We start from the raw sequence: 27,500 nt of genomic DNA on the forward strand, positions 1-27,500 counted from the left end.
TGGTTGATCAGTCCAGCAACCAGGAGGCCTGGTCGACGACCGGGCCGCGGGGACACTAAGCCCCGGAAGCACCTCAAGGTAACCTCAAGGTAAGGTATATAACTAACTCCCTCACCCGCCACACTCCAACATTTAACAACTGAGGAACAAATTCCCCATTTCCCTGTCTTGCTGGCCCCTGATTCTTAAGCATTTACGTTTTTTTTGTCTTTCCTCTTCATAAAAGTTCGCCACGTCGAAATACTACATTGAGTAATATTCTAGAAGGTAGAATACATATGTATTAAATATAATTACCTCGAGGAAGCCAGCATTCATAACTGGATACATTGTGTGTGTGTTAAGACTCAACTGACACTCTTTCGGTCTGTCGTAAAGGAACTTGATGAACACCTCTGAAATGTACCCGCTGAACCAGGCTGTGACTCATCAGAATGCGAACAGCGGCATCTAACAGCCTGATTGACAAGCCTACTCAATCACGAGGCCTGGTCAGAAACCCTTGGCGTAACAAGGAGGTAGGTAGAGTCCGTGCCCAAGACACAGGTAAGGGTAGCGTCCGTGCCCAAGACACAGGTAAGGGTAGAGTCCGTGCCCAAGACACAGGTAAGGGTAGCGTCCGTGCCCAAGACACAGGTAAGGGTAGCGTCTGTGCCCAAGACACAGGAGAGGGCAGTGTACCCGTGCCCAAGACACAGGAGAGGGTAGTGTACCCGTGCCCAAGACACAGGAGAGGGCAGTGTACCCGTGCCCAAGACACAGGTAAGGGTAGTGTACCCGTGCCCAAGACACAGGTGAGACACAGGTGAGGGTAGTGTACCCGTGCCCAAGACACAGGTGAGACACAGGTGAGGGCAGTGTACCCGTGCCCAAGACACAGGTGAGGGCAGTGTACCCGTGCCCAAGACACAGGTAAGGGTAGTGTACCCGTGCCCAAGACACAGGTGAGACACAGGTGAGGGCAGTGTACCCGTGCCCTAGACACAGGTGAGACACAGGTGAGAGCAGTGTACCCGTGCCCAAGACACAGGTGAGACACAGGTGAGGGCAGTGTACCCGTGCCCTAGACACAGGAGAGGGTAGAGTACCCGTGCCCTAGACACAGGAGAGGGCAGTGTACCCGTGCCCAGGACACAGGAGAGGGCAGTGTACCCGTGCCCAGGACACAGGAGAGGGCAGTGTACCCGTGCCATGTAAGACACGTACTCAACCCTCACCAAAATCATAATGTAAACATCAACTATTTGGTCGTACGTATAAAAGTGGATTGTTGGTGCATACAAAGTTCCCGTTATGTAACATGTATGTTGTGGAGGGCATGGAAAACGGCCCAAAAACCAAACCTAAATTTTCCTAGGCATAGTATACCACATATATGTGTTAAATTAAGCCTAAAAAAGTATATATCAGGACAAGGATTGCTTGATTTAGGTCATGTATTGGTTAGTTTTGATTTTTAGCCATTTATTTATAAGAAAAGAATCATGAAAAACTGCAAAAGGCCTATTGGCCCATACGTGGCAGCTCCCTATTTATAGCCACTCCGACTCATTCATATATATGCCTAACCTACGCTTGAAACAGTCGAGGGATCCTATGACTTATGTTACACGGTAATTGGTCGACAAATCAACAACCCTGTTACCGAACCGATATTAACCCAGTTCTTTACTAAATCTAAACTTATCCAATTTATATTCATAGTTTCGTGTTCTATTATGTGTTGATACTTTGAATTCCTATTAATATCCCCTTTGTTATGCCCACTCATCCATTTGTTCACCTCAATCATGTCACCCTTACTTCTTCGCCTTTCTAGAGAATGTAAATCTAGCATTGTCAATCACTCTTCATACGGAAGGTTTCTAATTTGGGGGTAAGGAAATTTTCCAATATACTATAGGAAAAAACTACGGTAAATACTAAGGAAAGACTTTGGAAAATAGAGGAAGAATGACCATTATTAATATCCTATCATCACGAGCCATCATTTTCAAGGTTGGGGAATTAAATACACTAATTAGCCATCAATCAAACATATGATATAGTATGAGCAATTCTTAATTCGCAGAAATTGGTAAAACAAAACAAAATTGCTATCACCATGGGGGTCATCACCATGGGGGTCATCACCATGGGGGTCATCACCATGGGGGTCATCACCATGGGGGTCATCACCATGGGGGTCATCATTATTTTGTGCTGCCAAACTAAATAATCCAAATACCTGACAAGGCTGCGAATTATCCCAACTTATTAACCAATTGACAAGAGCCACACTATTCAGGGCTGCGAAAATTTTTGTATTAACTAATTAACCAACACCGTTCAGGGCTGGATATTATCCAAATGCCCTTTATCAAGGGAGCTTCACAGGGTCCAAGGGTCCAGGGTCCAGGGTCCACCTTCCCGTGAACTGACGTGGAATATTGGAACTTTAATGTGGATCTAATTTGTACATGCCAACACTATTGGGACATTGGGTAATCATGGCTGACTCGATCAATTTTCGCTCAACAAAATGCATTGCACTGGGCAATGCATTTTGCTCCTCTCAAGTCAATACAATTATCTCATTAATTGGAATATAAATAAGTTGCACTAGATTGCTGGGCCATTTCAATCGAGTAAGAATGTTGTGATAAATGTGATTTTAATTATTTACATGTTTATTGGCGTTATCTTGAGATGATTTCGGGGCTTAGCGTCCCCGCGGCCCGGTCCTCGACCAAGCCTTCTTTTTGTTACACCCCCCCCCCGCCAGGAAGCAGCCCATAGCAGCTGTCTGACTCCCAGGTACCTATTTACTGCTAGGTTAACAGGGACATCAGGGTGAAAGAAACTGTTCATTTGTTTCCACCTCCACCAGGGGATCGAACCTGGAACCTCAGGACTACGAATCTGAAGCGCTGTCCACTCAGCTGTCAGGCCTCCAACGGATGTTTGCCCGATGTACACAAATGTACAATCATTGTAGGGGATCGAATACACCAACCCGTTCTCGCACTTTCGTATAGTCAATATTGACTTATTAAATACGTGCATTTGTGACATACTAAACATACTAGTTTACCTTGAAAAGCTTCATAGAAAACACCGACCTTACCTAACCTTCTTAGTATGTTAAGATAAGCATCTTATTGCTTCGTAATTACAATTATTACTTAACTTATTATAGTTATAGGTTAAGTAATAATCGTAATTACGAAGCAATAAGATGCTTATCTTAACATACTAAGAAGGTTAGGTAAGGTCGGTGTTTTCTATGAAGCTTTTCAAGGTAAACTAGTATGTTTAGTATGTCACATATGCACCTATTTAATAAGTCAATATTGACTGTAAGAAAATGCGAGAACGGGTTGAATACTCACAACTTGCAGCAGACGGGAGCAAGTTATTTATCAAAATAAACTTTATCGTATTATTATTTTTTGAACACAGAATTATTATTAATGTTGTTCAGAGCTGAGGAAAGTTTTGCTAGTGCTTCAGAATACTATAAAAGACGCGAGTTTCCAAGTTCTGGTTTAATTTTGGGAGTATGATTCCAGAATGTATGTTTAGCTTGCTCAAACAACAACACATTCACCAAAGTTTTGGGATATTGCAACTGCTTCTCAATGTTATATATTTTAGCTATATTGTACTTCATTCATTCATTAAAAGTGCATTGTATTTATATTCCAGTTTGTACCTGCAGTCAACGAGAAGATCAGTAGGAGCCACGAGGAGGATTGGAACCCGTTCATCACCTGGTATAGAACGGGTTCTAATTCCTCAGTTATCGTCCGAGACTATTACCCGAGGTGGTCTCGGGTAACATGCAACGGTTTATATTATATTATATTATATTAATATTTATATTATTATATAATAAATTATGCAACGGTAATATTATGCTGCAAGCCTCAGGACCCTCCACGGGGTTGTTGTTGTTGTTAAAAGATTCGCTACCTGGAACAAAGTTCCAAGCAGCACGGGCTATGGTGAGCCCGTAGTAGAAATAGCCTAAGCTACTATATACCTTTGAGATATATTTTTTTTTTCTTGTCTCAATAAACTTACTTGAACTTGAACTCAGGACTCTTAAAATAAATCACTGGAATCCCAGGTTGCATTGCCCTTAGGCATGTCGTGGTGTAGTGGTTTAGGGCGCTAGCTTGGGGGTGTGTTTGAATCCTCCTCAGCAGCCATTTTCTAAAAATCCTACTGATTTTCTAATTCCTTGACTTCTTCAGTGTCAAAAAATTTTATTTTGTAGTTTCAAATTAAGTTCATTTAGACATGACAAAATATGACAGCTTCATTATCCATCTGTCATTACAAAACAAATCTGTCAAATAAAATTTGTATTTCCAGGAACAAATAATTATTATGTATTCTTAGCTGGTGAACTCTTATAATGACTGCCTGGCAAAGACCTTCATTGTGGAAGAATAAGCGAGAATAATTACCACCATTTCTAAACACAACCTTTCAAACAGCCGAGTGAGCTCTCTTTAATGATAATAACCACTTTAATCACCTTTTTCAGAACCACATTAAAACGATTAGGGATACCCATGGAAGCCAAAGCTTCAATATTTTTCTCCTAACCCCAATATTTTTCTAACAATATTTGCAGCGCCAACACCTTTAAATTCCTTAGCAATTACACCAGTCAAATGTATGTTTTAACTACACACTCATTCATCACTCAATGTGCATATGCCTGTTTTTTACAAAAAGTTAAACAATACATTAAGTCTTGAAAAAAATTTCTTAACAGGCGATAAGTCACAATAACGTGGCTAAAGTATGTGGACCAGACCACATCCTAGAAGGTGAAGAGACGACGGCGTTTCAGTCCGTCCTGGACCATTCTCAAGTCGATTGTCAATCGATTTGACAAGTCGATCTCAAGACACAAGTCGATCTCAAGACGATCTCCAGCCAAATTTACCAAGAAAGTAAATTTTCTTGTTTAAAATCAGAAAATCACTCCATAACTGAGGCAAGAGGTGCAGGGACGCAGCTTCGATTTTACCATATAGCCTTATATGTTTATCTATAGATTCATCACGCTATCATCATTTGCAATGAGCAGGTACACTTGCTCTGGCCGGTCACGAGGCGCAGGTGTTAAGACGCATGATGTTGGCAACCCGGGAGCTCTTTACATCTTCATGGAATAAAAACTACCTCCCATTCTACCTTTATAGGACACAGTTTGCTGTTATGTCTGGCGGGAATTGCAGCGTAAATCTTGAGGAAAAAACCCGCTACAACAAAAAACACAAACTTGTGTGTATACAGCCGCCGATCTGGCTCCGATTGGTACAATTTGTTCCACGAGAAAAACTTTAAAGAAATTCAAAACAAGAGTATTTCTATGTTCTAGGAGGAAATTCATTTCGGTTCAATGTGAATTCGCAAAGAAATAGTTTGAAACGGGATTACATGCAAAATTAATCAGGATTGTAACTTGAGTAGCGGTTAAACTTTTGATGTTAAACTTTTGATGATATTAAACTGGGAGTAATACATATCTCTGTCAACTATGTGTACACATCTCTGTCAACTATGAGTACACATCTGTCAACTATGTGTACACATCTCTGTCAACTATGTGTACACATCTCTGTCAACTATGTGTACACATCTCTGTCAACTGTGTACACATCTCTGTTTACTATGTGTACACATCTCTGTCAACTATGAGTACACATCTGTCAACTATGTGTACACATCTCTGTCAACTATGTGTACACATCTCTGTCAACTGTGTACACATCTCTGTCAACTGTGTACACATCTCTGTCAACTGTGTACACATCTCTGTCAACTGTGTACACATCTCTGTCAACTAAGTGTACACATCTGTCAACTAAGTGTACACATCTGTCAACTACGTGTACACATCTGTCAACTATGTGTTAAGTTCAGGAGATACACTGACAGCTTTTATATCAAATTATAGGTCAAAGTAGCCCAGGAACTTAGCTTATAGGCCTGAGGATAAATTATAGAATGTTTAATTAGTGAAACCTTTTTGCATCGTGTTTTACTTCAAATATATATGCTTTATTGGCTAATGGAGTTCCAAAGTTATATGTGTAATAACTTCTGGAAAGAACAATTTTGATTGTGAAACAATAGATATAAATTTACATTTAAAACAGAAAACGGAGTTCATTATCTTTCTTGCCTACTTTCTCCTGCCTCCCCCCACCTTCCCTGCCTCACCCCCACCTACCCTGCCTCGCCCCCCCTATCTCCCCCTCGGGGCGGGGGGCGGTGGGGGGAGAGGGGGTATATGGGGATGAGCAGCTTATCTCAACAGGACGCCCACAACCTCATTTTTAATCGCCATGATACTAATGGGATTAATTTCCTTGACGATTTCTCTAATCTCTGTAATTATACCATCAAGTCTGGATTATCCGCATCATTATTCACCCCTGTGGGCAGACAGGGAGAGGAAATTACAGAGTGGAGGCGAGGGGAGGTATAAAACTGAAATTGGGTAAGCAAAAACACAAACTTGGTTAGCAAAAAGTGAGATGAAAGGTACAATAGCCAAGAAAAATCAAGCAACGCGATGGGACTTTAGAAAGTGGTCTTTTCTGGTCTTTATTTTTTTGTATTTCTATTTGTCTCTCCTTTTTCTGTCTCTTCCTCCCCCCTTTTCATTTTTGGTCACATTCTTGGTCATTCCCTCTGGTTCTCCAGAACTGATGTAGTGTAACAGTAAACACCTCAAGTCCACCCGTCCCACAAGTGGTCCCACACCCACCCGTCCCACAAGAGATCCCACACCCACCCGTCCCACAAGTGGTCCCACACCCACCAGTCCCACAAGAGATCCCACACCCACCCGTCCCACAAGTGATCCCACACCCACCAGTCCCACAAGAGATCCCACACCCACCCGTCCCACAAGCGGTACCACGCCCACCCGTCCCACACCCACCGTCCCACAAGAGATCCCACACCCACCCGTCCCACAAGTGGTCCCACACCCACCCGTCCCACAAGTGGTCCCACACCCACCGTCCCACCCGTCCCACACCCACCGTCCCACAGGCTATTAATCACACAGTCATCAGCTGGGAGTGTTTTAGTGAGAGCGGCCCGACACGACCTCTCATACGCCCGGCAACAAATTACAAGTCCTCAGGGAACTTAATTTGCTGTATTCACGGCTGTAGCTGCAATTCCATCATTGGGTTGCAAGATACAGTACTGTATAATAATGAATTCTGACGGTGATTGTCACTTTTGCAAATGTGTGTCGTGTTTTATCTGAATTCCATTGGGTTTATTTTTCACCATGTTCAATGTTTTATTAGATAACGTGTTATCTAGCCTGTATTGTTTGGGTCCAGGTGACGATGATATCACTGACTTGCAGTTTGTCTCGCTGTAAGGTGGAGAAACGACTTTAATGATTGCCCAGAAAATACCTGAGGGTGAACAGGGAGCCGGTCGGCCGAGCGGACAGCACGTTGGACTTGTGATCCTGTGGTCCTGGGTTCGATCCCAGGCGCCGGGGAGAAACAATGGGCAGAGTTTCTTTCACCCTATGCCCCTGTTACCTAGCAGTAAAATAGGTACCTGGGTGTTAGTCAACTGTCACGGGCTGCTTCCTGGGGGTGGAGGCCTGGTCGAGGACAGGGCCGCGGGGACACAAAAGCCCCGAAATCATCTCAAGATAACCTGACCGTCAAGGGTGGGCTTGAAGACGAAGCCTGAGACGTGGGGTGGGTCACACCGTTTTGGCTTTCTTGGTGTCAATGTGAACGTTGGTCTTGGATACCTCCGTCTTGGATACTCCCCCTGAACACCTCCCAGGCGGCTAGTGGTGACACACAGCTGAGGCGGCACAAGTGTGTCCGACGATACAGGAAGATACATATACAGATGCAGAAGGTATCTGAAGATGTAGATATATATATCTAGATATAGATACAGGAAGGGAGAGATAGGAAACTTCAACTCCTGTCCTCCGCTCTTATCGTTCAATCGACTGGTGTACAGATTTCCAGAACCTTGTGTGTTGTATCATGTCTACAGGATGCAGGATCGAGCTTTGACTCTTGGATCCCGCCTTTCGAGCCTTCGGTTGTTTACAGCAATGACTCCGGTCCTCTTTCCCTATCATATCTAGTTTTAAAATTATGAATAGAGTTTGCTTCTACAATCTGCTCCTTAAATGCATTCCATTTTCCCACTACTCTCACGCTAAAAGAAAACTTCCTAACATCTCTGTGACTCATCTGAGTTTCCAGCTTCCATCCATGTCCCCTCGTTTTGTTACTATTCCGTGTGAACATTTCTTGACGCGCGTGAGCGCGTACGTGTATACTCGCCTAATTGTGCTTGCGGGGGTTGAGATTTGGCTCTTTGGTCCCGCCTCTCAACTGTCAATCTACTGGTGTATAGATTCCTGAGCCTACTGGGCTATATCATATCTACATTTGAAACTGTGTATGGAGTCAGCCTCCATCACATCACTGCCTAATGCATTCAATCTGTTAACTACTCTGACACTGAAAAAGTTCTTTCTAACGTCCCTGTGGCTAATTTTGGTACTCAGTTTCCACCTGTGTCCCCTTGTTCGCGTACCACCCGTGTTAAAAAGTCTATCCTTATCTACCCTGTCAATTCCTCTGAGAATGTTGTAGGTAGTGATCATGTCTTCTTACTTTTCTGTCTTCCAGTGTCGTGAGGTGCATTTCACGCAGCCTTTCCTCGTAACTCATGCCTCTTAGTTTTGGGACTAGCCTAGTGGCATACCTCTGAACTTTTTTCAGCTTCGTCTTGTGCATGACAAGGTTCGGGCTCCATGCTGGGGCCGCATACTCCAGGATTGGTCTTACATACGTGGAATAGAAAGTTCTGAATGATTCCTTACACAGGTTCCTGAAGGCTGCTGTGATGTTAGCCAGCCTCGCGTATGTCGCAGATGTAATTATTTTATGTGGGCTTCAGGAGACAGGTTTGGTGTGATATCATCTCCTACATCTTTCTCTCTGTCCGTTTCATGAAGTACTTCATTTCCCATTCGTTATCCTGTGTCTGGCCTCCTGTTTCCACCGCCTAGTTTCATGACCTTGCATTAACTCTGGTTGAACTTTAGTAACCATTTGTTGGACCATTCATTCAGTCTAGGTCATCTTGTAGCCTCCTACTATCATCCTCTGTTTTAATCCTCCTCATAATCTTTTCATCATCAGCAAACAATGAGAGGAATAATTCTATACCCTCTGGGAGATCATTAACAGTTATCAGAAACAGTATAGGTCCAAGGACTGAACCCTGTGGGACTCCACTGGTGACGTTTCGCCAATCTGAGGCCTCACCCCTCAATGTGACTCGCTGTCTTCTATTGCTTAGGTACTCTCTTATCCAATGGAGTACCTTCCCTTTCACTCCTTCCTGCATCTCCAGCTTTTTCACTGACCTCTTGTGTGGTACTGTGTCAAAGGCTTTCCGGCAATCCAAAAATATGCAGTCTGCCTACCCCTCTCTTTCTTGCCTGATTTTTGTTGCCTGGTCATAGAATTCAATTAATCCTGTGAGGCAGGACTTGCCATCCCTGAACCCATGTTGATGCTGTGTTACAAAGTTCTTTCGTTCCAGATATTCCACAAGCTTTTTTTCGCACAATCTTCTCCATCAGCTTGCATGGTATGCAAGTTAGGGACACTGGCCTGTAGTTCAGTGCTTCCTGTCTATCCCCCTTCTTGTATATTGGGACTATATTAGCAGTCTTCCAAATTTTTGGTAATTCCCCTGTTACCAGTGATTTGTTATACACCATGGAGAGTGGCAGGCACAGTGCTTCTGCTCCTTCCTTTAGTATCCTTGGGGAGATTCCATCCGGGCCTATAGCCTTTGTCACATCCAACTCTAGTAAGAGCTTCCTTACATCCCCACTGATAATCTCAAACTCTTCTAGTGGTTCCTGGTTAACTATTCCCTCTCTTATCTCTGGAATTTCCACTTGCTCTAATGTGAAGACCTTATGGAATTTCTTATGCAGTTCCTCGCACACTTCCTTGTCATTTGCAGTGAATCTGTCTGCCCCTATCCTCAGTTTCATTACCTGTTCCTTTACTGTTGTTTTCTCCTGATGTGGCTGTGCAGCAATTTAGGTTGAGTCTTTGCCTCGCTTGCGATGTCATTCGCAATTCAATTTTAGTGTGTGTGTGTGTGTGTGTGTGTGTGTGTGTGTGTGTGTGTGTGTGTGTGTGTGTGTGTGTGTGTGTGTGTGTCTGTCTGTCTGTCTGTCTGTGTATTCACCTAGTTGTGTTTGCGGGGGTTGAGCTTTGCTCTTCCGGCCCACCTCTCAACTGTCAATCAACTGTTTACTAACTACTTTTTTTTCCCCACCACACACACACACACACACCAGGAAGCAGCCCGTGACAGCTGACTAACTCCCAGGTACCTATTTACTGCTAAGTAACAGGGGCATTCAGGGTGAAAGAAACTTTGCCCATTTGTTTCTGCCTCGTGTGGGAATCGAACCCGCGCCACAGAATTACGAATCCTGCGCGCTATCCACCAGGCTACGAGGCCCCTAATGTATGTGTGTGTGTGTGTGTGTGTGTGTGTGTGTGTGTGTGTGTGTGTGTGTGTGTGTGCGTGTGCGTGTGTGTGCGTGTGTTTGTGTGTGTTTGTGTGTGTGTGTGTGTGTGTGTGTGTGTGTGTGTGTGTGTGTGTGTGTGTGTGTGTGTGTGTGTGTGTGTGCGCGTGCGTGCGTGCGTGCGTGCGTGCGTGCGTGCGTGCGTGCGTATGTGTGTGTGTAAATAACACAGATCTCAGGTGGAATAAGCCCTTGCTGTTTTTCAACCAGTTTTCCATTGTAGAGGACGATGGCGGAGGAGGAGACTCGGGATGGAAGGAGCAGGAGCCAATATCGAGGAAGACATTTCTTCATTCATTTTCACTCTCATATTCCCAGCCTCTTCCATACACATCACCCAGAGCCAGGAGGCGACCAGCACCCTGACCCCCTAATACTTTACCTTATTCACATTCTTAGCATATACTTAACTTATTCTTTAGCTTAAGGGGCCTGTTTTCCTCTATATGCGATGATTTCCTATGTGTAAACTTACCTGAGAATCGCTGATTTCATGGAGACTAAAAAATAGTGGTTGTGAACGAGAACTTGTGACCTAGGGGCTCCTCGGACGTCCAGACTCCACGAGCAGCGAGCATAAAATCGTGATGTTTCATTCATATCAAATCCAACTCGCAGGAGAGACGCGGCTTCGCCGGGATATTCTGCCAACGATTCCAGTGAGCCCTCTGTCGAAATAGAGGCATTTTGGTCACTATGTTATTGAATTTGGGCGGCGTGTGGAGGCAATACCCAGCTAGAGGGCTCTGGCGAGCCTGGTCGCCTCTTATTTATTGTTGACGCCTGGATTGTCACCAAGATGAATGTTCACCCTGGCTGTTAGCGCTGTCTGCTCGCTCTTGTCTTAAGATTACCCTGCTTGCAGGGCACAGCCTTCGCGATACCTCAGTTGGATCATTTATATATATATATATATATATATATATACATATATATATATATATATATATATATATATATATATATATATATATATATTAAATATGACCGAAAAAGTAAGATTAATAATTCTAACACGAATTTTCTCAATATTTCTTATGGTTCTTTTCACTGTCGATGGTAATTGAAAAATCAGTTCTCCAAAATTCATTTTTATTTCTAGTCTGACGCGACACTTGAACGCGTTTCGTAATAATTATTACGAAATTACGTAACGCGTTCAAGTGTCGCGTCAGACTAGAAATAAAAATGAATTTTGGAGAACTGATTTTTCAATTACCATCAACAGTGAAAAGAACCATAAGAAATATTGAGAAAATTGGTGTTAGAATTATTAATCTTACTTTTTCGGTCATATTTAATAATATATGTTTACAGGAAAGACTGCTACCAAAATATTATATATATATATATATATATATATATATATATATATATATATATATATATATATATATATATATATATATATATATATATATATATATATATACTCACACACACATGTTTGTGTGTGTGCGCGCGCACGCTGTAATATGCTTAGGAATGCTTAAGTATGTTTTTGATTGACCAGACCACACACTAGAAGGTGAAGGGACGACGACGACGTTTCGGTCCGTCCTGGACCATTCTCAAGACGATACTTCAGCCACGTTATTGTGACTCGTCGCCTGCATATGTCTTGGAACATTTTGTCCAGCCCTCTTCAACATTAATGGTACAAAACGTGAACATTATCGGCTACAAAAGTACATTTGCTGTAAATACAGCAATTTTAGGAGGAAGGACTATATTGTTATGACCGATGTCATTTGTTTAATAAGATCACTTCAACCGTTGTCATTTGTTTAATAAGATAACTTCAACCGTTGTCATTTGATTAATAAGATAACTTCAACCGTTGTCATTTGATTAATAAGATAACTTCAACCGTTGTCATTTGATTAATAAGATAACTTCAACCGTTGTCATTTGATTAATAAGATAACTTCAACCGTTGTCATTTGATTAATAAGATCACTTCAACCGTTGTCATTTGATTAATAAGATAACTTCAACCGTTTGATTAATAACTCTTGATCAATGAGGTATGAGAAGTGGTTGTGGGAGAATGATGTTGCCAGGAGCCAGAAGGTCACCCATTCATCCTGATAACATTCCCAAGCTCTACATCAAGCCGTGGCGCTGTAAACAATTGTTTCCTATTGTGTGCTGACCTCGTAGCCTGGTGGATAGCGCGCAGGACTCGTAATTCTGTGGCGCGGGTTCGATTCCCGCACGAGGCAGAAACAAATGGGCAAAGTTTCTTTCACCCTGAATGCCCCTGTTACCTAGCAGTAAATAGGTACCTGGGTGTTAGTCAGCTGTCACGGGCTGCTTCCTGGGGGTGGAGGCCTGGTCTAGGACCGGGCCGCGGGGACACTAAAAAGCCCCGAAATCATCTCAAGATAACCTCAAGATAACGACCTGAGGCTCAGTGCGCTGGAAATGGTTCCCTTTGTGCGTCCCACTTTGGAACTTTTAAAAAGTCCTCCGTATTAATGTCTTCAAATGTCAGATTCATTTTCCTGACGGTGGTAGGAAGTGAAACTGTGAGGCAACATAGACACGAGTATACAGACAACCCAAACTTACTCGTCCTCCTTGACAGAGTACAGATACCTGGGGCCAGATTCACGAAAACACTTACGCAAGCACTTACGAACGTGTACATCTTTCCTCAATCTTTGACGGCTTTGGTTACATTTATTAAACAGTTTACAATCATGAAAACTTGCCATTTAACTGTTGTTATTGTTATAAACAGCCTCCTGGTGCTTCGGAGCTCATTAACTGTTTAATAATTGGAAACAAAGCCGCCAATGATTGAGAAAAGATGTACAGGTTCGAAAGTGTTTGCGTAAGTGCTTTCGTGAATCTGGCCCCTTGACTATGGCGATACAGACACACGCGTGCGCACACGCGCCTCCTCACCTTGAGCCGTGCGACTTCCATCCTCAACTCTCCATACCTGTGAACACAGACGATATGTGTTAATTACAAGTTAATCAAAGGCTAAAGGAAAACAAGTGCAAGTGTGTGTGAATGTGTCAGTCCATCCTCCTGTTCTGGTAGTACTTATAGTAACCATGACGACCAGAGTATATATACCCACCTACAACGAAATTAGAAAGTACAAATCGGCACTATCGAGTTCGACAAACTGGAAAACTATTTTTTACTTGTGTTGCTTTGACAAAGTAAACTAACCTAACCTGACCTCCCTAGGCCTAATACACGTTATCTGAGGCCTAATATAGTACATATGTGTGCTATACTAGGGTCTAGGAATATTTAAGTTTGTTTTTTAGCTTCATTTATTTTTAAATAATTCCTTACTAGTCAGTATACTACTATCTAAAAACTACGAACGTACGAATTCGTGACTACTGACGACCGTCAAAATAGGTACTATGAGAACACGAGGATGGGTTGGAATATGCATATGTGCGTGCGCATCTTAATCTGTATTTACTTATATACATACAATCACAATTTGCAAAGCACGATAAAAATACATTAAAATATGTGGTCTATGTAGGTCCATGAAGAGATGGCAGGGTGTGTCTACCTTCACACTAGCCCCGAGGTCCTCACACTTATCAACTGAGTCAACCCGGACACCACAATGACTCCAGGAGGACCCTAATTATCCCACCAGAACCTTTATAATCCCAGAGGAAGGAGAGTTGAGCATACATGGTTTCATATTTAGTCAGTGGACATCCTCCAGGCCCCAGGAGGGAACTACGGGCTCACCATAGCCGGTGCTACCTGGAACTTTTTCTTCCCGGTAGCGAATCTTAAACAACAACAACAAACACCCAAGGAGGGGGGAGGGGGGAACTATTTCCCTCTGGCGGGTCAACAGGAATGTTGTGAGCCCGTGACGACCCGCATTCATCTACTGGACTATTTTATAACTTAATATATGAAGGTACGAATAATAATAATAACACATAGACCAAATTCGTTTATTTTATTTAAGTAACGTTCATACTGATTAACCGAGACAAGGTTAGTGTGACATGTGAAGCTGTTTAACAGTACTTGTCAGCCTTAGGTACAAGGCTGGATGAGCACAGAAGCAGCAGGTTGTCAGTAATTTTTGGTTCTTAACTTGCTTTTCGTGCATTTCATCTCTTACTTATCTCTCAAATGGGCAAAGTTTCTTTCACCCTGAATGCCCCTGTTACCTAGCAGTAAATAGGTACCTGGGAGTTAGTCAGCTGTCACGGGCTGCTTCCTGGGGGTGGAGGCCTGGTCGAGGACCGGGCCGCGGGGACACTAAAAGCCCCGAAATCATCTCAAGATAACCTCAAGATAACCACATTCCTCACTTATCTCTCATACATCTCACTCATCTCTTACTCACCTCACTCATCTCTTACTCATCTCACTCATCTCTCTAGCACTTTACTCGTCCTTGACAAACCTGAGTTATCTCGCGTGCACCTCACTCATCCCTCACACACTGCAAACTTTTGCAGTGATCTTTCTTTAAAAATTCGGATCCGCTGACATTTCTTCTAGTTCGCCTTCAAAACCCAACAAAATTCTTTTCTTGACACCGCTGCCAAAGCAGATATGATATCTTAGGGGACTGCGGGTCGGATAATTTTGGCCCGCGGGCCAGGTCCGCCCTCGGGGGCTCCAGGTGGCCAATCTCAGCCATAGACGCAAGAAAGATTGAGCCACCTAAATACATACTTGACTTAAACTATTGTAAGATAGTTCGCTAGGATAACAGCGTGTACGTTTAGTATAGGGAAGCGGCTACTGAGAGCCCGCCACTGTCTAGGACAACGCCGTACTGACATGATTTATAACAAAATCTGGAACAGGACTATTGTCACTGGGGAAACAGCAGGACCTTATTACCTTATTGCAAGCCTGACTAAAACAAAGGGACACATTTCTCTCAATATTTGCTGACGCAAAGATTATGAGGAGGATTATCGCGGAGAAAAACAACAAATGGCTACTAGAATATGTAAATCAATGATACTAGGTGGAAGGGGCAGGAGGCGAGACACGAGATACCAAATGGTAGGTGAAATCTTTGATGAAATGAACAGTGAGAAGGAGCTAGGCGTTGATACCATCAGCGGCGTATGCGAGGCTGGCTAACATCACAAGTGCCTTTAGAAACTTGAGAAAGGAATCAGAACTTTGAATAGAACTTTGAATACCAAATATTGATTGTTGCCGCCGAAGGCGGCTAGTTTATTGTGCACCCCATACTCATCCTGTGAGCGGTAGCGCAAAAGCATTACAGAGGGCACAAAAGGTCTTTATCAGACCTCATCTTAGATTATTACATAAACAATTTCTTCAATCCTTCACACCTTATAGATACAATGTCAGCTAGTTACAGAGAAAGTGCTATTACAAGAGCTACATATTTACAGTAAGTCATCATACATTAATGGTAGGTTTTATCGTTAATACATAATAGTTTGGCCAATGGGGATATTACAGAGTCATAGGAGAGCTTCTGTTTATTATTAGTCCTCACAATACACTACTTGTTTCTGAATCTCATATGTCGTTCATCTACTGGAAGCAAAATGTGGGGACAGTGCAAGGATTTCAGGTAATTTATCCATGGTAATAAGATAGGTTGCCATATCATACAGAGTGAGCTTAGACTTATCTCTAAAAGGCTCAACCTTACAACAATCCAAGATATAGTGTTCGAGTGTGTGTCCCTGCCTATGTCCACACACTTTACACTTTACTTCATCTAGATCCCTATACAAGCCGAACTGCCAGAGATACTTGTAGCCAAGTCTTATACGAGCTGTGACAACATCTGTTAGTCTACTGACTTTGTTACTTGCCCCATACACATGTTTTACTTCACACATTTCATTGTGATGAACAATGGACCTACTAGTTCCAGTTTGCACTGTTCTACTTTCTTCAAATCCATCTAGGAGTTCTCGTCTAATGACACTTTTAAGGGACCTATTTGATAACTCAAGATTCCATTCAATACTGTCTTTATTTACTGCAGCCTTAGCAAGGGCGTCAATACCAAATATATAAGACCAATCCTGGAGTATGCAGCTCCAGCGTGGTACCCACACCTAGCAAGCACAACACGAAGTTGAAAACGGTTTAAAGGGATTAACAGACCAGTATCTACGGGCAGCAGCAGCAGCACCTACACTCCTAGCACCACCAGACTACTTTCAGCAGCCATCAGCACCCACGGACGTGCCCAGGGGCCAGATTCACGAAGCAATTACGCAAATACTTACGAACGTGTACACCTTTCCTCAATCTTTGACGGCTTTGGTTACATTTATTAAACAGATTACAAGCATGAAAACTTCCCATTCAACTGTTGTTATTGTTATAAACAGCCTCCTGGTGCTTCGGAGCTCATTAACTGTTTAATAATTGTACACAAAACCGCCAAAGTTTGAGAAAAGATAAACAGGTTCGTAAGTGCTTGCGTAACTGCTTCGTGAATCTGGCCCCAGGGCTCTACTGCAGCTTCCTGGGTCCTCTTACCACCCCCCTCCCCCCACCCCCACCCCGAGTCTACAGGGAAATTCCAAACACACAGGTACTCTCCATATTCACTCACAGGAACACCAGGGGGTTCTGTAGTGTCATATAGCGACATCGTCCCTTCGTCAAGTAGTTGCCTTAAGCGACCAGAACACTTCTGGAGAACCACAGAAGACACTGTAGAATTTCAGCGATCTATTGGTACAATTACCTACCCTCGGAGAGCACCAGTGACCTCCAGTTAACTGATAACCTCCAGCTGCCACCATTAACTACCCTCAGCGGTGTTCAGCACTCCTCAGTGACCATTAACTACCCTCAGCGGTGTTCAGCACTCCTCAGTGACCATTAACTACCCTCAGCGGTGTTCAGCACTCCTCAGTGACCATTAACTACCCTCAGCGGTGTTCAGCACTCCTCAGTGACCATTAACTACCCTCAGCGGTGTTCAGCACTCCTCAGTGACCATTAACTACCCTCAGCGGTGTTCAGCACTCCTCAGTGACCATTAACTACCCTCAGCGGTGTTCAGCACTCCTCAGTGACCATTAACTACCCTCAGCGGTGTTCAGCACTCCTCAGTGACCATTAACTACCCTCAGCGGTGTTCAGCACTCCTCAGTGACCATTCAACAATCCCAAGTGTTAACCAGTGACCCCCCCCCCCCCCATCACACACTCCCTCAGCGTCTCAAGTGACAAGTAGTAATCTCCAAAGACCTTAAATGAGTCTTTCATTTACCCAAATGACTTCAACCAACAATTAACATTTATGAACGATGCTAGCCTCTACCATCAGTTTCCAGCAACACAGACCCCCGGCCATCAGCAGTACCATCAAGTAATCTTCAATGATACTACACCAATGAACAAATCCACAAGGGCCGTGACGAGGATTCGAACCTGCGTCAGGGAGCATCCCAGACACTGCCTTAATCGACTGAGCTACGACAGGTGTAAAAGGGTTGAAACTGAAGTTCTACTGAACTTACCTTCAGTAGAACCGAAGTTCTACTGAAGTTCTACTACACCAATCTTCCAGAAATCTTTAGTAAACTGGAGTAACTCGTAGCAGCGACAGCATCACCAAGCATTACACATTGACCCCGAGCAAATTAAACTTCCTACGACCCCCGGCCAAAGTTCCCCACACACCTGTAATGAGCCGCAGCGTTTCCGACAACGCGTTGATCTCCAACGACATAGTCAGCCTTCAGCAACTTCTGATCATCATAAAATAAATCCCCGGCGAAATTTCAGTGACCTCCAGCGGTGCCAGGCAACCTTAAGTGACCTCCAGCGGTGCCAGGCAACCTTAAGTGACCTCCAGCGGTGCCAGGCAACCTTAAGTGATCTCCAGCGGTGCCAGACAACCTTAAGTGACCTCCAGCGGTGCCAGGCAATCTTAAGTGACCTCCAGCGGTGCCAGGCAATCTTAAGTGACCTCCAGCGGTACCAGGCAACCTTAAGTGACCTCCAGCGGTGCCAGACAACCTTAAGTGACCTCCAGCGGTGCCAGGCAATCTTAAGTGACCTCCAGCGGTGCCAGGCAACCTTAAGTGACCTCCAGCGGTGCCAGGCAATCTTAAGTGACCTCCAGCGGTGCCAGGCAACCTTAAGTGACCTCCAGCGGTGCCAGGCAATCTTAAGTGACCTCCAGCGGTGCCAGGCAACCTTAAGTGACCTCCAGCGGTGCCAGGCAATCTTAAGTGACCTCCAGCGGTGCCAGACAACCTTAAGTGACCTCCAGCGGTGCCAGGCAATCTTAAGTGACCTCCAGCGGTGCCAGGCAACCTTAAGTGACCTCCAGCGGTGCCAGGCAACCTTAAGTGACCTCCAGCGGTGCCAGGCAATCTTAAGTGACCTCCAGCGGTGCCAGGCAACCTTAAGTGACCTCCAGCGGTGCCAGGCAACCTTAAGTGACCTCCAGCGGTGCCAGGCAACCTTAAGTGACCTCCAGCGGTGCCAGGCAATCTTAAGTGACCTCCAGCGGTGCCAGGCAACCTTAAGTGACCTCCAGCGGTGCCAGGCAATCTTAAGTGACCTCCAGCGGTGCCAGGCAACCTTAAGTGACCTCCAGCGGTGCCAGGCAATCTTAAGTGACCTCCAGCGGTGCCAGGCAACCTTAAGTGACCTCCAGCGGTGCCAGGCAATCTTAAGTGACCTCCAGCGGTGCCAGGCAACCTTAAGTGACCTCCAGCGGTGCCAGGCAATCTTAAGTGACCTCCAGCGGTGCCAGACAACCTTAAGTGACCTCCAGCGGTGCCAGGCAATCTTAAGTGACCTCCAGCGGTGCCAGGCAACCTTAAGTGACCTCCAGCGGTGCCAGGCAACCTTAAGTGACCTCCAGCGGTGCCAGGCAATCTTAAGTGACCTCCAGCGGTGCCAGGCAACCTTAAGTGACCTCCAGCGGTGCCAGGCAACCTTAAGTGACCTCCAGCGGTGCCAGGCAATCTTAAGTGACCTCCAGCGGTGCCAGGCAACCTTAAGTGACCTCCAGCGGTGCCAGGCAACCTTAAGTGACCTCCAGCGGTGCCAGGCAACCTTAAGTGACCTCCAGCGGTGCCAGGCAACCTTAAGTGACCTCCAGCGGTGCCAGGCAATCTTAAGTGACCTCCAGCGGTGCCAGGCAATCTTAAGTGACCTCCAGCGGTGCCAGGCAACCTTAAGTGACCTCCAGCGGTGCCAGGCAATCTTAAGTGACCTCCAGCGGTGCCAGGCAATCTTAAGTGACCTCCAGCGGTGCCAGGCAACCTTAAGTGACCTCCAGCGGTGCTAAAGAACCTTAAGTGATCCCCCCCCCCCCAACCTCCAGGTCCATTGCCCAACCATCAAATACGAATGACCTCAAGGCAAGTATCAGGGGGAAAGCGCCAAGCCATTACGACTATATAGCACTGGGAAGGGGTCAGGATAAGGATTTGGGATGGGACGGGGGGAAGGAATGGTGCCCAACCACTTGGACGGTCGGGGATTGAACGCCGACCTGCATGAAGCGAGACCGTCGCTCTACCGTCCACTCCAAGTGAATGACCTCAAGAGACCTTCGTTAGGCCTTCATCTGCCCGTGGCATCCCTAGCGGCTCCTGGCGCGCCCCGGCGACTCCTCGACGATCTTCCACAACACTCCGTCAACTTCCAGTGACTCACAGCGACCTTCGCCAACCTCAAGATACCCCAGCGAAGTGTACCAACTGTTATCACTGTTCACCAGCGACTACCAGTCATCAACAGAAACTAGCATGACTACCAGCGGCCACCAGGGACAACCAGCGGCCACCAGGGACTACCAGCGGCCACTAGGAACTACCAGGGGCCACCAGAGACTACCAGCGGCTACCAGAGACTACCAGCGGCCACCATGGATTACCTGCGGCCACCAGGAACGACCAGCGGCCACTAGGAACTACCAGGGGCTACCAGGGACTACCAGCGGCCACCAGAGACTACCAGCGGCCACCAGGGACTACCAGCGGCCACCAGGGACTACCAGCGGCCACCAGGGACTACCAGTGTCCATCAGCAAGACATACAGTGACGCCAACGACCATCAGCAACAATGATCTCTCAGCAGCCATCATCGACCTCCACCGCCAGAGACCTCCAGCAACTCAAACTAGCTCAAGCGAACACGGAACCCCAGAAGTTCTCAGTGATCCCAAGCTCCTTTCAGCGACCTTCAGCTTTTCTTAGGGGACAGCCAACAGCCCTCAACGCCATTTAGCTACCTACAGTGACCTCCCCAACTAAGACTTAAGAGCGTTCAGCGACTCTCCGACAATTCTAACGCTCCAAAGCGACCCTTCAGCTACTCTGAACAGCAGGTTGTCTCTTTAGACAACGTGCAATGACTCTCAGGGATCTCAAGAAGTATGGACGTCCAATTAGTCACCAAAGGATCCCCGCCGACATTTAGGGACACCCATCGACCTGCAGCGACCCCAGAGAGGCTCTCAACGATCTGGAGACCTCGTATGACCATCAGTGACCCCCGGCGACCCTCGGGTCCTAGACCATCCCAGCGACCACCAATGGCCACCAACGACCTCAACGACTTGGGTGATGACCACCAGGACTGGCCTGACTTACAGTTCACCATCAAATTAGACTCATGCAGGAAGTTGGAATGGAAAATGGTAGCAATAAAGATAATTTTTCCATGTATTTTTTCTTTCTTCGTGTGGAATAATTTCACCATCTCCCATTTTCTGTGGGGGGTAAAAAACCGAAAACGGTGCTGACCATAAACTGGACGCATCAAACGCCAATAAGAGGAGGTTTTGTAATAAAAGAAAGTTCCTATTTGACGGCGCGGTTGAATGCCACCGAGGGTTAGAGGGTATTGTCAATAAAAAAAAAAAAACATTCTGGACATTAAGGCACAAACGTCGAGCAGAGAGAGAGCCTCTATCAGAGCTTCCCCCTTCACACATGAACGAAACCTTTCTCGGTAACGCTATTTTGGCGGAAAATTGAATCTACTTTCCGGAGGGCCAAGACTCGCCCTCTCCCGGCCTCCCTCTGCAATACAGCGAGACGGGTATTTCTCCATATGGTCAATGTAAGAAAAATATACCACAATATACCAATTTGGTCCATTCCGGCAGCGGCCACTGATGGCCCAGACGCTTCGTGTTTGGCGGTGAGGGAGGCGGGGGAGGGGGGGGGGGGGGGTAATAAGTGATCCCGGAGAAGTGGTTGGGCTAGCAATAGTGGTGATGATCTGTGGTGGTGGTGATGTGGCCGGTGGTGGTGGTGTGGCCGGTGGTGGTGGTGGTGTGACCAGTGGTGGTATGGGTGGCCAGGCCATGCCACTGGAGCCTGAGAGTAACCACACATCACACACACTGGCCACCTCCATATAACAACTCCCTCCAAACACTCTTCTCGTAAACTGCTTTTCCCCATCGTGAGCAGCAGCACGACGAAAGAATAACGAGGGAAATACTCAAAAGGAGGAAGAGGAGGAGGAGGAGGAGGAGAGAATAAAAGATGGAAGAGGAAAGGCTAAGGAGCAAGAGGAGGAGAGGTAATGGTGGGGAGATTGTTGTTGAGAAGATGAAGGAACAGTGGCCAACCAATTGTACCATCGAGGATCGAACCCCAGTCCTGCAATAAAGGAGACTATCGCTGAGTCGACCGGTCCAAGAGGATGGGGTTTCCAGACGACACAGTGCGATATTCTACATTAAAGAACTCAAATAAAAGAAGCGGAGGCGTGAAGAGTTTCGGGTCATCAGCGGTGAGGGAAGTTCGGTGTTTGGGGTCCTGGTTTTTCTTCAGGAGAGGAAACTAATTTCCCCTCAACCAAGGGGAGGAAACTCTCTTTGGTTCTATAGACCAGTACGAGTGATAGGAACCAATCAGATTGGACTAAACAAAAAATTGTATCCGCCACTTCTAAAGCAGTTTAGTGACACACATTCCCGAAGATTCGAAGCAAACAACTTGTTGGGGTCATCAGTCTCACGAGTGTTCGACCAGTCTAGTACTCCCAGTTAATAAGTCACCTTAATTATCCCTGTCTGTTGTTGAGCCAGTCACTCTTGATAACATAGGACATTTGGTTGAGACGGTTAAGCCACGGTAAAGTTTGGTGGCAGGATTATCACGACTGAACACAGATATTCTTGGTCCAGGTACTCTGAGCGTAGAGATCTATATTTTAAGGAGGTAATAGCGAGTTATCTAATATACTGAGCGTAAGATATCTAAGCTCGCATGTTGTTATTACTAAGTATATATTCTTTACATGTAGTGTGTAACTATGCGACATTGTCTTGGGTGTTAACATCGGTGCTGGAGACCCCTAAAAGCCTTGGTCCAGCGCAACAGGTAAAAGTATAGTCTTAAGTGTGATCTTTTTACTCAACGATTCTGTGGACGATACTGATAATTACCCCGAAGCTGAGTGGCTATTTCTCCAGGGCGTGTTATTGCCTTATTGCTCAACTCTGAACACTTAAACAGTTGCAGAGTTGTGCACCATTACCTGCTATCACCTGGCTTAAAACTAGAAGGCAAGTCCCTGGAGTTAAGTCTCACTAGTGATCACTATTAACTAGTGTAATAAGCCAGGATATTAAGAGATGTATTGACGGGGACCATTTAATAGGAATTACTGTATCAGCCAATGGCTGCCCCGGAGGTGACAGACACTTGTGTGACGCGGACTCACTCCGGGTGCACACACTGTGTTCACTTGTCATCACCTCACCTAGTTATCATCGGAGAGCGTTATCATCACTCAGTGGGTGGTTGTAGGGATACCAGCACCTAGTGTGGTTGTAGGGATACCAGCACCTTGTGTGGTTGTAGGGATACCAGCACCTAGTGTGGTTGTAGGAATACCAGCACCTAGTGTGGTTGTAGGAATACCAGCACCTAGTGTGGTTGTAGGGATACCAGCACCTTGTGTGGTTGTAGGGATACCAGCACCTTGTGTGGTTGTAGGGATACCACCACCTAGTGTGGTTGTAGGAATACCAGCACCTTGTGGGTGGTTGTAGGGATACCAGCACCTTGTGTGGTTGTAGGGATACCACCACCTAGTGTGGTTGTAGGAATACCAGCACCTTGTGGGTGGTTGTAGGGATACCAGCACCTAGTGTGGTTGTAGGAATACCAGCACCTAGTGTGGTTGTAGGAATACCAGCACCTAGTGTGGTTGTAGGGATACCAGCACCTAGTGTGGTTGTAGGAATACCAGCACCTTGTGTGGTTGTAGGAATACCAGCACCTAGTGTGGTTGTAGGGATACCAGCACCTTGTGTGGTTGTAGGGATACCAGCACCTTGTGTGGTTGTAGGGATACCACCACCTAGTGTGGTTGTAGGAATACCAGCACCTTGTGGGTGGTTGTAGGGATACCAGCACCTAGTGTGGTTGTAGGGATACCAGCACCTAGTGTGGTTGTAGGAATACCAGCACCTAGTGTGGTTGTAGGAATACCAGCACCTAGTGTGGTTGTAGGGATACCAGCACCTAGTGTGGTTGTAGGAATACCAGCACCTAGTGTGGTTGTAGGGATACCAGCACCTAGTGTGGTTGTAGGGATACCAGCACCTAGTGTGGTTGTAGGAATACCAGCACCTAGTGTGGTTGTAGGGATACCAGCACCTAGTGTGGTTGTAGGAATACCAGCACCTAGTGTGGTTGTAACACAATAACCTGGGAATAAATCACAGCCAAACCCCTGGTACTACAGGTCGTCTGGTGACATAAGCCACGCCCACTGAGTCATCCCTGCAGGTCGTCAAAAAAGGGTGAATCACTCTCAAGCAGCCATCAGACCCTGACAGGAGTGCATCATGGTCACTTCAAGACGAGAAAACCTCATCGCTCAGGAGCAGGTCGTAAACTCTCAGAAATCCCCGAAGTCGACAACATTTGATCTCGCTGGGACATGAGCCTCCCTCGTCGCCAATTTATCTCCTGATGGATTTAACAGATTCTCTCTTAATCGGTTCTAATCTGACTTCAACTGATCATTTGGTTGGATAAGATCTTAGGAAGATGGACGTAGGTGGAGATCATGGGGAGGAGAGTAATGAGGGAGTGTGAGGACATGGTGAGAGGGAGTGGAGATGGGGGAGGGGTAATGCTCAGTGAGAGAGAGAGAAGGAAGGAATTATCAAGGAAAAGCGCCAAGCCATTACGACTATATAGCATTGGGAAGGGGTCAGGATAAGGATTTGAGATGGGACGGGGGAAAGGAATGGTGCCCCAACCACTTGGACGGTCGGGGATTGAACCCCGATCTGCATGAAGCGCGACCGTCGCTCTACCGTCCACCCCAAGTGGTTGGGTGAGAGAGAGAGAGAGAGAGAGAGAGAGAGAGAGAGAGAGAGAGAGAGAGAGAGAGAGAGAGAGAGAGAGAGAGAGAGAGAGAGTTGGGGTACATATTGTCCTCATGAACTGTATGGAGTTGTGGAGAGTAAATGCGCTTTGGGAGGACATTAGCAAGATAGGAGCGGGGAGAGTAGTATAGTGTAGTGTTATGGTGAGGGCATAACGGTGAATGCCGTATGGTGAAGATGAGGGGAGACGGTATGGTGATATGGAGGAGGAGCGTGTGAATGAGAAGGCACTCCAGGAAGGAAAGCACGGTGGAGCACACCGTACTGTTATGCTCCACTCAGTACCAGATACCGTGACACCGTCACGGGAAACACCGTCACGGAGTTCTTGCAACCAATGACATGTTATCTCCAGGAAGCTTTACACTGCAGGTGTGGTCGAGGCCAGGCTCATGCGTCAGTCCTCCCCGGAGGTGTGGTCGAGGCCAGCCTCATGCGTCAGTCCTCCCCGGAGGTGTGGTCGAGGCCAGCCTCACGTGACAGTCCTCCCCGGAGGTGTGGTCGAGGCCAGGCTCATGCGTCAGTCCTCCCCGGAGGTTTGGTCGAGGCCAGCCTCACGCGTCAGTCCTCTCCGGAGGTGTGGTCGAGGCCAGGCTCATGCGTCAGTCCTCCCCGGAGGTGTGGTCGAGGCCAGGCTCATGCGTCAGTCCTCGACACAGCATCTTGTACGTGTTCGTTCACTTAAGACGATGCCACGCCTTCATTCGACACCTCAAGAGTCTAGCCAAATAGAGCCCTGCCATGACGCCTCTATTACGTAATAGTGGTGCACATCTAATAAGCTCTAGGAACACCAGAGCTCAGGTGCTAGACCCCGACAATGTGAAGGTAAATAAATAAAAAGTTGCACTCAGAGTTAAGCACAGGAAGTAATGGCGAGAAATATGGTGGCAGATTTACTACAGAAATTAGACGGTCTTGGTGTACAGAAGTGACCTGGGACGATCATTACTGACATTGGTGTACGAGAGTGATAGTGGAGGGAAGAGGAACAGTTGATTGGGAGAAGGGAGAGGAGAAGGAAGGAAGAGGCGGTGGACAAGGAAGGGGAGACAGAAGGGGAGAGGAAAGAGGCCGACATTTAGAGAAGGGGAGAGGTGAGTAGGGAAGGTATGAAAGGAGGCAAAGATAGGGTGGATGAATAGGGGGAAATGGGAGAATGGGGTATATCGAGATTCGAGGAAAAATATGATTTTGAAGACATCTTGAAGATGACTGAAGCAAGAGAGGTGTGAGAATGGGAGATATTGATGGAGTAAATGAGCAAAAGATGGATGGAAGGCAAAACGAAATGAAGAAATGGATGAAAAGTAGAGAGGGAAGGAGGATTAGAGCGAAAGATAACCTGAAGGATTCAATGAAGGAGAGAATGGGGTTAAAGGAGGGAGAAGGTAAGGGAAGGGAGGGATAGAGGGATGGAAGGGAAGAGAGGGGACACTGGTAAGCAAGATAGCGAGCAATGGAGGACGGTCGCCCAGTAAATCACCAAGATAACGCGATGGCCAGCCCCAGGCGACGCTTCTCTCCCAGCACCCGTGGCAACACTCCTCCCAGCACCCGTGGCAACACTCCTCCCAGCACCCGTGGCAACACTTCTCCCAGCACCCGTGGCAACACTCCTCCCAGCACCCGTGGCAACACTCCTCCCAGCACCCGTGGCAACACTCCTCCCAGCACCCGTTGCAACACTCCTCCCAGCACCCGTGGCAACACTCCTCCCAGCACCCGTGGCAACACTCCTCCCAGCACCCGTGGCAACACTTCTCCCAGCACCCGTGGCAACACTCCTCCCAGCACCCGTGGCAACACTCCTCCCAGCACCCGTGGCAACACTCCTCCCAGCACCCGTGGCAACACTCCTCCCAGCACCCGTGGCAACACTCCTCCCAGCACCCGTGGCAACACTCCTCCCAGCACCCGTGGCAACACTCCTCCCAGCACCCGTGGCAACACTCCTCCCAGCACCCGTGGCAACACTCCTCCCAGCACCCGTGGCAACACTCCTCCCAGCACCTGTGGCAACACTCCTCCCAGCAACCGTGGCAACACTCCTCCCAGCACCTGTGGCAACACTCCTCCCAGCACCCGTGGCAACACTCCTCCCAGCACCTGTGGCAACACTCCTCCCAGCACCCGTGGCAACACTCCTCCCAGCACCCGTGGTAACACTCCTCCCCGCACCCGTGGCAACACTCCTCCCAGCACCTGTGGCAACACTCCTCCCAGCACCCGTGGCAACACTCCTCCCAGTACCTGTGGCAACACTCCTCCCAGCACCCGTGGCAACACTCCTCCCAGCACCCGTGGCAACACTCCTCCCAGCACCCGTGGCAACACTCCTCCCAGCACCCGTGGCAATACTCCTCCCAGCACCTGTGGCAACACTCCTCCCAGCACCCGTGGCAACACTCCTCCCAGCACCCGTGGCAACTCTCCTCCCAGCACCTGTGGCAACACTCCTCCCAGCACCCGTGGCAACACTCCTCCCAGCAACCGTGGCAACACTC

The 27,500-nt window shown here is 46.7% G+C and overlaps 2 protein-coding genes across 2 annotated transcripts in view; both read left to right on the top strand.

Moving 5' to 3' along the window:
* The window catches only part of LOC138368342 (ninein-like), a 24,778-nt gene extending 4,865 nt beyond the window's left edge, over positions 1 to 19,913 (top strand). Inside the window, exons 2-3 of the mRNA XM_069330870.1 lie at positions 3,688 to 3,816; positions 18,207 to 19,913. Coding sequence (XP_069186971.1) covers positions 3,688 to 3,816; positions 18,207 to 19,913 — 1,836 coding nt within the window. The remainder of the gene's footprint in view (positions 1 to 3,687; positions 3,817 to 18,206) is intronic.
* A 6,578-nt stretch (positions 19,914 to 26,491) lies between these two features.
* LOC138368348 (uncharacterized) overlaps positions 26,492 to 27,500 on the top strand; it is a 1,230-nt gene continuing 221 nt past the window's right edge. The window contains exon 1 of the mRNA XM_069330880.1: positions 26,492 to 27,500. This exon is cut by the window's right edge and continues 221 nt beyond it. Coding sequence (XP_069186981.1) covers positions 26,492 to 27,500 — 1,009 coding nt within the window.

Source organism: Procambarus clarkii, chromosome 3 (genome assembly GCF_040958095.1).
Source record: "Procambarus clarkii isolate CNS0578487 chromosome 3, FALCON_Pclarkii_2.0, whole genome shotgun sequence".
NCBI classification, from domain to species: Eukaryota; Metazoa; Arthropoda; class Malacostraca; order Decapoda; family Cambaridae; genus Procambarus; species Procambarus clarkii.